Source organism: Artemia franciscana, chromosome 14 (assembly GCF_032884065.1).
Source record: "Artemia franciscana chromosome 14, ASM3288406v1, whole genome shotgun sequence".
NCBI lineage: Eukaryota > Metazoa > Arthropoda > Branchiopoda > Anostraca > Artemiidae > Artemia > Artemia franciscana.
In genome coordinates, this window is record NC_088876.1 from 25,726,937 (window position 1) to 25,737,901 (window position 10,965).

A 10,965-nucleotide genomic window follows, 5' to 3' on the forward strand; every position below is an offset into this window, starting at 1 on the left:
AGTAAAGATGAGCTATTTATTATGAACTTTTTGTTATGATGAATATTAATAGATTTATTATGAGTTATCTATTATGGGTTGTGTGTTATTGTGATTATCAATAGGGTTATTGTTAGATGTTATTGTTTTTCTCCTCTGAAGTGTTGTTCCGTTTATTTTTAGTTTTTTCTTTTGTTTTTTGCTTTTGCTCTTTTATCTACATTCATGCTCATTCCTCTGGCATAAACAAATAATACTGATTAGTGTTTTAGAATTCAAACACTATCTGTGTATTTTGTTTTATGTTTTCTCTATTGTGGAATTAGTCTTAGATTTATCATGTGTATGATCAAATGCATCTGAACAGGCTACTGACTTTTGGTGAGAACCAAATATTATTTTTGACATTACCCTTTTTTGGATTTTTAGTTCTTTTTCTGTATTGCAATATTAACCACAGAATTTTATTGATAAGGATCAGAAACCCTTCAATTTCTAACATAAGTAAAACACATTACTAAATATTCATAATATTTCTTCATTTGGAAATTTATAAGCAGAATTGAATTTTCCCCGGAGAGAATTTCTTGTGGAGAGATTTCCTGGGAAAATTTTTTGCATTGCCATGCCATGCCAAGCATTTGCCATGCTCATCTTTGTTTTATACTTTATTTTGTCATTTCTACTCACCACATACATTATAATTACAGTATTCTTTTTTGAGCTGCCACATGTATTTTTTGGGAGGCTTCGTGTTATACGTGCAATATTCATTTAAGATCTCTTTCAGATACGTTACGGGTTGATTCGTCAATTTTTCCAAATCACTTGTATTGTAGTATTCATGTTGTTCAAAAGCACGAAATAATTTTTCTGTAACTATATTCTTATCGTCACGGAATTTCTTTCTTTCACCTTTCCTTTTCCGCTCATGTTTAATGATCAGCGTCTGACCTGATACTGGGTTTGGATTAACAATTACCCTATCCAAAGGCTGAGTAAGGCGTGTCAGTTTTGTAGCGGCTGCCATTTTTCTGGTGTTGAACTCAACGAACTGTGCAAATTCGGCTTGACAGTGTAAACTTTCCACCACTTTCCCAGCCATACATATTTTAGCCCCATCAGACAGGAAATTCTTTTCTTTATCTCCCGAATGTTCATAGAAAACACCGTAAGGCTGATTTTCTAAAGGAGTAGAGAGCATGTTGAGATCTTTTGGAATAAAACCACTTTCTGATTTTACTGCTTCTTCTGTAAGAGACAAGGAAACAGTCGGTTTTTGACCAGGACTGTTAGTAATCTTGATGGTCCCTACTGGAGAATTTGGTTGCGCTTTATCCCATATACTATGTATATAATTTGGGACTTTGACAAGCCATACACTGTTTTTGGAGTTGGATGTTTCAATTTCAAGCTCATCGCTGATGGTATCATCCTTAGACTGTAACATATTCGGAAACCAAAAATCAAACAATAGAATAACTCATAAGTGAGACAGTATATATACCTATGGTGACGTCATATATACGAGGGTGCCGTCATTTATTTGTTATTAGTTTCTCATCATTCTAGTCACGTCATTCTAGGTTGAAATCCAAAAACAGTAAACAAGACGCCAAATAAATTTCAAATAAATGGGCATTGATAAGAAAATTAAATCTTAGCCTAAGTGTTAATATAAGTTTCAAGCCAATCGACAAAATTAGGCTCTTTTTGGGACCCCCTTTGTTAGAGACCAGTTTTTAAAGGACCAATTCCTTAAATAATTTCTTGTACGTTAGTCCCATTGGCCCAAGGATTTATGGCTGACAATTTTAAATTGATCTAGGAGAAAAAGTTTCTAAAGAAATAAAATAACGATGTAAAAATAAATGCTATATGATATTCCACACCACATATTCCGGCTATATTTCGAGTATAAGCAATTTCTTTGAAAATTCCTGTGTTCGTCATTATTTTTATTCGTCATACTTGTTTTGCGTGTGTTCAATTTACACAACGGGGGAAATTTTACAGGGTAGTTTGTTGCGGCAGTAAGTTTTCTGGGGAGAATTTTCCGCGAGGGGGAATTTTCCAAGTTGGAGTTTTCCTTGGGAGGAATTTTCCAGGTAGTAATTTTCCTTTGGGGAGAATCTTACACTGAAGGAAATTTTTTGCGGGAAGAAACCTACAGGGGGAATTTTTGTGAGGGAGTTATAAGCTAAATCAAATTTTATGCAATATCTAAGAACTGCCAATATAACTTAATTTAGACTATTTTAATCTAAACATCCAGATAGATATTTTCCGAAATCTAATTGAAAAACTTTCCAAAAAATTTAATTTGAAAACAAAGTATTTTAACTTCCAAAAATTATATCATATGTTTAAATTTATATCGTATGTTTATATGTTTAAATTTTTTGGAAAGTTTTTCAATTAGATTTCGGAAAATATCTATCTGGATATTTAGATTCAAATAGTCAGTTATATTGGCAGTTCTTAGTTATTGCACAAAATTTGATTTAGCTTATAACTCCCTTACAAAAATTCCCTCTGGAGGTTTCTTCAGAGGGAATTTCATAGGTTTCTTCATTCCGGAAAATATCTATCTGGATGTTTAGATTAAAATAGTCAGTTATATTGGCAGTTCTTAGTTATTGCACAAAATTTGAAAACAAAGTATTTTAACTTCCTAAAATTATATCATATGTTTATATGTTTAAATTTTTTGAAAAGTTTTTCAATTAGATTTCGGAGAATATCTATCTGGATGTTTAGATTAAAATAGTCAGTTATATTGGCAGTACTTAGTTATTGCACAAAATTTGATTTAGCTTATAACTCCCTCACAAAAATTCCCTCTGTAGGTTTCTTCCCGCAAAAAATTTCCTTCAGTGTAAGATTCTCCCCAAAGGAAAATTACTACCTGGAAAATTCCTCCCAAGGAAAACTCCAACTTGGAAAATTCCCCCTCGCGGAAAATTCTCCCCAGAAAACTTACTGCCGCAACAAATTACCCTGTAAAATTTCCCCCGGTGTGTAAATTGAACACCCGCAAAACAAGTATGACGAATAAAAATAATGACGAACACAGGAATTTTTAAACAAATTACCTATACTCGAAATATAGCCGGAATATGTGGTGTGGAATATTATATAGCATTTATTTTTACATCATTATTTTATTTCTTTAGAAACTTTTTCTCCTGGATCAATTTAAAATTGTCAGCTATAAATCCTTGGGCCAATGGGACTAACGTACAAGAAATTATTTAAGGAATTGGTCCTTTTAAAACTGGTCTCTAACAAAGGGGGTCCCAAAAAAGAGCCTAATTTTGTCGATTGGCTTGAAACTTATATTAAAACTTAGGCTAAGACTTAATTTTCTTATCAAAGCCCATTTATTTGAAATTTATTTGGCGTCTTTTTTACTGTTTTTGGATTTCAACCTAGAATGACGTGACTAGAATGATGAGAAATTAATAACAAATAAATGACGGCACCCTCGTATATATAACGTCACCACAGGTATATATACTGTCTCAGTTATGAGTTATTCTATTGTTTGATTTTTTGTTTCCGAATATGTTACACTCTAAGGATGATACCAGCAGCGATGAGCTTGAAATTTAAACACCCAACTCCAAAAACAGTGTATGGCTTGTCAAAGTCCCAAATTATATACATAGTATATGGGTTAAAGCGGAACCGAATTCTCCAGTAGGGACCATCAAAATTACTAACAGTCCTGGTCAAAAACCGACTGTTTCCTTGTCTCTTACAGAACAAGCAGTAAAATCAGAAAGTAGTTTTATTCCAAAAGATCTCAACATGCTCTCTACTCCTTTAGAAATTACGGTGTTTTCTATGAACATTTGGGAGATAAAGAAAAGAATTTCCTGTCTGATGGGGCTAAAATATGTATGGCTGGGAAAGTGGTGGAAAGTTTACACTGTCAAGCCGAATTTGCACAGTTCGTTGAGTTCAACACCAGAAAAATGGCAGCCGCTACACAACTGACACGCCTTACTCAGGAGATTACAATGATATACCTTAGGATACCTATAACTTAGGAGATTACTGAGTGAGATACCTTACTCAGGACTTACTCAGAAATGACAGCATAAAGTGTAAAACGAAGATGAGCATGGCAAATGCTTGGAATGGCATGGGAATGCAAAAAATTTTCCCAGGAAATCTCTCCACAAGAAATTCCCTCCGGGGAAAATTCAATTCTGCTTATAAATTTCCAAATGAAGAAATATTATGAATATTTAGTAATGAATTTTACTTATTTTAGAAATTGAAGGGTTTCTGATCCTTATCAGTAAAATTGTGTGGTTAATATTGCAATACAGAAAAAGGACTAAAAATCCAAAACAGGGTAATGTCAAAAATAATATTTGGTTCTCACCAAAAGTCAGTAGCCTGTTCAGATGCATTTGATCATACACATGATAAATCTGAGGCTAATTCCACAATAGAGAAAACATAAAACAAAATACATGAATAACAAATTCACAGATAGTGTTTGAATTCTAAAACACTAATCAGTATTATTTATTTATGCCAGAGGTATGAGCATGAATGTAGATAGAAGAGCAAAAGCAAAAAACAAAAGAAAAAACTAAAAATAAACGGAACAACACTTCAGAGGAGAAAAACAATAACATCTAACAATAACCCTATTGATAATCACAATAACACAAAACCCATAATAAATAACTCATAATAAATCTATTAATATTCACCATAACAAAAAGTTCATAATAAATAGCTCATCTTTACTAAGATATGAAAAACACAAAGAAACAGGACTGGGGATGTAAAAGCTTCCGTGTTCACTGATTTCTAATACAAGCTTACTTTTGAAAAATAGATGCTATAAATTAAAAGTTTTAAGTAGATCATTCTCGAATGGTGTTTGACTTTCAAATACGAGTTTTATTTTTCAAAATGGATGTTATATATTGAAAGATTTTACGTAGACACTTCTCCAATGGTGTTTGACTTTCAAATACGAGCTTACTTTTGCAAAATAGATGCTGTAAATTAAAAGATTTTAAGGAGACACTTCTCAAATGGTGTTTGACTTTTAAACACAAGCTTACTTTTGCAAAATAGATGGTGTAAATTGAATTATTTTTAGTAAACACTTTTCACATGGTGTTTGACTTTCAAGTATGAGCTTACTTTTGCAAAATTGATCCTGAAAATTGAAAGATTTTAAGTAAATGCCTCTCAAATGGTCTTTGATCTTCAAATATGAGCTACAAATAAATGCTATAAATTGAAAGTTTTTAAGTAGGCACTTCTCAAATAGTGTTTAAATTTCAAATATGAGCTTAGTTTTGCAAAATAGATGCTCTAAATTTAAAGGTGTTTCGTAGACACTTCTCAAATGGTGTTTGACTTTCAAATACGAGCTTAGTTTTGTAAAATAGATGCTGTAAATTGAAAGATTTTAAGGAGACACTTCTCAAATCGTGTTTGAGTTTCAAACACGAGCTTATTTTTGCAAAATAGATGCTGTAAATTGAATTATTTTAGTAAACACTTTTCACATGGTGTTTGACTTTCAAATATGAGCTTACTTTTGCAAAATTGATCCTGTAAATTGAAAGATTTTAAGTAAATGCCTCTCAAATGGTCTTTGACTTTCAAATACGAGCTGCAAATTAATGCTATAAATTGAAAGTTTTTAAGTAGACACTTCTAAAATAGTTTTTAACTTTCAAATACGAACTTAATTTTGCAAAATAGATGCTCTAAATTTAAAGATGTTTCGTAGACACTTCTCAAATGGTGTTTGACTTTCAAATACGAGCTTAGTTTTGCAAAATAGATGTTGTAAATTGAAAGATTTTAAGTAGATGCCTCTCAAAGGGTCTTTGACTTTCAAATAGAAGCTTGCATTTGCAAAATGGATGCTGTAAGTTAAAACATTTTAAGTAGACATTTCTCAAATAGCGTTTGACTTTCAAATACGAGCTTACTTTTGCAAAGTAGAGGCTGCAAATTAAAAGATTTTAAGTGAACACTTTTCAAATAGTCTTCGACTTTCAAATACGAGCTTACTTTTGCAATATACATACTTTAAACTGAAAAATGTTGAGTAGGCACTTCTCAACTGGTCTTTGAATTTTAAATATGAGCTACAAATAAAGCTATAAATTGAAAGTTTTTAAGTAGGCACTTCTCAAATAGTGTTTAACTTTCAAATATGAGCTTAGTTTTGCAAAATAGATGCTCTAAATTTAAAGGTGTTTCGTAGACACTTCTCAAATGGTGTTTGACTTTCAAATACGAGCTTAGTTTTGCAAAATAGATGCTGTAAATTGACAGATTTTAAGGAGACACTTCTCAAATTGTGTTTGAGTTTCAAACACGAGCTTATTTTTGCAAAATAGATGCTGTAAATTGAATTATTTTAGTAAACACCTGTCACATGGTGTTAGACTTTCAAATATGAGCTTACTTTTGCAAAATTGATCCTGTAAATTGAAAGATTTTAAGTAAATGCTTCTCAAATGGTCTTTGACTTTCAAATATGAGCTACAAATAAATGCTATAAATTGAAAGTTTTTAAGTAGGCACTTCTCAAATAGTGTCTAACTTTCAAATATGAGCTTAATTTTGCAAATTAGATGCTCTAAATTTAAAGGTGTTTCGTAGACACTTCTCAAATGGTGTTTGACTTTCAAACACGAGCTTACTTTTGCAAAATAGATGCTGCTGCAAACTGAAAAATTTTAAGTAGACAATTCTCAGATGCTGTTTCAATTTATACATCAGGTTACTTTTGCAAAATAGATGCTGTAAATTGAATTATTTTTAGTAAAAACTTTTCACATGGTGTTTGGCTTTCAAATATGAGCTTACTTTTGCAAAATCGATCCTGTAAATTGAAAGATTTTAAGTAAATGCCTCTCAAATGGTCTTTGACTTTCAAATACGAGCTGCAAATTAATGCTATAAATTGAAAGTTTTTAAGTAGACACTTCTAAAATAGTTTTTAACTTTCATATACGAACTTAATTTTGCAAAATAGATGCTCTAAATTTAAAGATGTTTCGTAGACACTTTCAAATGGTGTTTGACTTTCAAATACGAGCATAGTTTTGCAAAATAGATGTTGTGAATTGAAAGATTATTAGTAGATGCCTCTCAAAAGGTCTTTGACTTTCAAATAGAAGCTTGCGTTTGCAAAATGGATGCTGTAAGTTAAAACATTTTAAGTTGACACTTCTCAAATAGCGTTTGACTTTCAAATACGAGCTTACTTTTACAAAGTAGAGGCTTCAAATTAAAAGATTTTAAGTGAACACTTTTCAAATAGTCTTCGACTTTCAAATACGAGCTTACTTTTGCAAAATACATACTTTAAACTGAAAAATGTTGAGTAGGCACTTCTCAAATGGTCTTTGAATTTTAAATAGAAAGCTTACTTTTACAAAATAGATGCTGTAAATTGAAAGATTTTAAGTAGACACTTCTCAAATAGTGTTTAACTTTCAAATACGAGCTTACTTTTGCAAAATAGATGCTGCAAACTGAAAAATTTTAAGAAAACAATTTTCAAATGATGTTTGAATTTAAAAAAACAAGGTTACTTTTGCAAAGTAGATGCTGTAAGTTGAAAGATTTTAAGTAGATATTTCTCCAATGGGGCCTGACTTTCAAATATGAGCTTACTTTGGCAAAATAGATGCTGCAGAAAGATTTTAAGTAGAAAATCCTCAAATGCTTTTGAGAAGTACCATTTTAGAAGTAGGCACTTCTAAAATGGTCTTTGAATTTCAAATAGAAACATTACTTTTTAAAAAAGGATACTGTAAATTGAAAGATTATAAGTAGACATTTCTGAGATGGTGTTTGATTTTCAAATATGAGCTCACTTTTGTAAACTTGATGTTTTAAACTGAAAAATTTTATGCAGAAATTTCTCAAATGGTGTTCGACTTTCAATTATGAGCTTACTTTTGCAAAATAGATGCTGAAAACTGAAAGGTTTCAAGCAGACAATTGTCAAGTACTGGTTGAATTTCTAATGCGAGGTTACTTTTACGATTAAAGATTTTAAGTAGGCACTTCTCAAATGGTGTTTGACTTTCAAATACGAGCTTGCTTGTGCAAAATAGATGCTGTAAATTGAAAGATTTTAAGTAGACACTTCTCAAATGGTGTTTGACTTTCAAATATGAGCTTACTTTTGCAAAATAGATGCTGAAAATTGAAAGATTTTGAGTAGGCAATAGATGCTTGTAAAATGTTGTTTGACTTTCAAATATGAGCTTACTTTTGCAAAAAAGATTCTGCGAACTGAAAGATTTTAAGTAGGCAATTCTCAAGTGCTGTTTCAATTTAAATACGAGGTTACTTTTGCGAAATAGATGCTGTAAATTGAAATATTTTTAGTAGACAATCTCAAATGGTGTTTAACTTTCAAATACGAGCTTACTTTTTTCAGTTTTTTTTGCAACTCTTTTTTACAAAATAGATGCTGTAAATTGAAAGATTTTACGTAGACACTTCTCAGATGGTCTTTGACTTGCAAATACAAGCTCACTTTTTCAAAATGGATGCTGTAAATTAAAACATTTTAAATGGAAATGGTTACCATTTGGTCACCTCAGGATAAAAAAAGAGATTAATTTCACTTACGGAAGTTCATAAAACAGTTTCTGTCTCCATTCAGACACAACCAAACCTTACATTTAACGCAGAAAACTCGGCTAGTTGCACCCTTTGCACATTTTTCTTACCGGCAGCGTCCCTTTTCGACTGCGTCGGGTAGATGACCAGCAGATCCATAGCGCACCGATTCTGACGGCATGCCTACTTCTTTAGTTTTTGTTTTTCGCTTTGTAGGAGCACTGACAGAGGGTCGACCAAAACGAGGACTATTGACAACTCCTGACAATACCAAGGATCTGCAAATATCAATCTTGAACTGCAGCAAGGACATATGCTGCCTACCCAGATCTTTGCACTCTCGACTATGTAGAGGCGAAGCTTTATTCACAGCTAATTAAAGGAAATAATAGACTATGCGCATGTACAATTTCTTGGACTGTATGTCAGTGCAGAAGAGATCCAGAAGCCTTTCAGACAAGTCTACACCATCCATTGACTTGTTGTACTCACAAAGAGCAGGTGGGCGATCTGCCTCGACATGGCCAAGAGTACTTCCATCCCACCTTTGACACCGGTAGACTAGAGGTACGGCACAGTACAATGAGGCCACATGCACTGGTTAATACTTTTACACCCCATGAATGAGCCTTGTCTTTCAAGTACTATTTGAATGATACGTTTCTCTACACTTTGTCTATCCTCAGACGGTATGCTTTTTAGATGCTTCTTAAGCTTGTCATACATTGATCCAATTTTGTGCAGCTTATCATGACCAGATCAACCAGAAAGTACTGCTAAATTATCGTCATGAATATGAGAACACCGCCAAATCCTCAAAAATTTGTCATGGCTCATAGCCTCTGCGATTGGAGTGTATTGAATAGTGCACTTCCAGTGCATCCTCATAGCTCATAGCTTTACAATACTCATAAGCATCTGTACACCAGGGAACCAGTTCATCTCATGCTGGGTCAGCTCTAGGGCAATACAAGCGTTTGTTTTCCTTGTTGGATACAGATTGGTTTGGTCAACTAATCCAGCAATCATGCTATTCATGATGAAAGTTCTGAATAAACCAATGGGCAAGTGCATTTATGTTGCTTTTCGGAGGGAAGCTTTTCAGGTTATATTACGGGGCTCAATCTCTTTTTTTTTAGCCGCTTTTATTCATTTTATGGTATCTTGATCTTTTCCATGATGTGTTGGGGACACATGAAGAAGAAATAGGTAACGAGCTTGTCGATTGCGCGGGTGACAGTAGAGCTTCAATATTGGCGAATGATATTGGCTTCTCCGCCATTAAATGGGTCATCTACAGCCGTAAAAATTTTAACATGGTTCAACATACTGACAGGTAAGTCTTCTTTAGGATCATCAACTGGCTGAACAGGTTGTAGGGTGGCGTGTGTGAAGCTGTAACCGGGGGTTGGATTCCATAATTGATCAGGCTCGTCGTCATCACCAGACGTGATATCCATCTCAGATTTGTTGTCTGAGAGCAGAACCATCTCTACAGCTGACTTTTGTGTAAGCTTCTCTCTTACACGTCTGCTTTTCTCCTTGAAAACATTTTATTATCTTTTCTTGGTTGGAGTTTTCGGTGAAATAAGAGAGGCTCGCTTTCTCTGGAAGAGAGAATTGTGATCTGACTACGTGTACACGGGTGCTTCTGTTTCCTCAAGTTAGAATAATCAGAATGAGGTGCTCCAAAAAAAGTGAAGTAAAGGAAAGAACAAAACACAATAAACCAGCAAGACCAAAATAGTAAAAGAGAAGCATCTTCAAAAACTACCCGTCTCAAAACTTAAGGTTACCTTATTGCAACCAATAATAAAGGACATAATAGAAATAGAGGATGAAATAAAACTAAATAAGATTCTTATAAATACAAGATAAAGGAGAAGACTTTGAGGAACCAAACAAGACAATAAAAGAAGAAAACTCACTCATATCATTTTCATCATCGCTGTCATAATCAACTAATTTTCACTTTTAAGGCATGGCAAAAAACTACTCTGTTCACTTTTCTATGAAAAACTTGTTTTTCGAATTTTTTTTTTTTAATGGGTTCCCTGAAAATAGCGCGTCCTTTGGGAAAATCCTTAAGCGTGCCAAATTTCCTTTTTGCATGATAACTTCTCGATTGATGCCTACGTTTGGTTTATACTGATCTTATGAAGTTTGGTCTCATTGTGTGAAGTTCATTACTTCAAAAGTCTAATGCTTTCTAAATTTAATCTCGTAAAGTTGAAGTAGGTTTTATATTTTTTTTAATTAGTGGGCTGACAGCAAATGGGAACTAATTCTCATAGCCATAATTATCCCGCGTCTTCTGGAACCTTCAGTAAATTTATTTTCTAGGTGAAC

At 33.1% G+C, this 10,965-nt stretch overlaps 1 protein-coding gene across 1 annotated transcript; it reads right to left on the reverse strand.

Annotated features, from left to right (window-relative positions):
- Positions 1 to 463: 463 nt before the first annotated feature.
- Positions 464 to 1,429, reverse strand: LOC136035762 (general transcription factor IIF subunit 2-like). Its single transcript, XM_065717731.1, has one exon. It carries the CDS (start codon positions 1,427 to 1,429, stop codon positions 662 to 664), a length of 768 nt encoding a protein of 255 aa, XP_065573803.1. The 3' UTR covers positions 464 to 661.
- Positions 1,430 to 10,965: the final 9,536 nt, after the last annotated feature.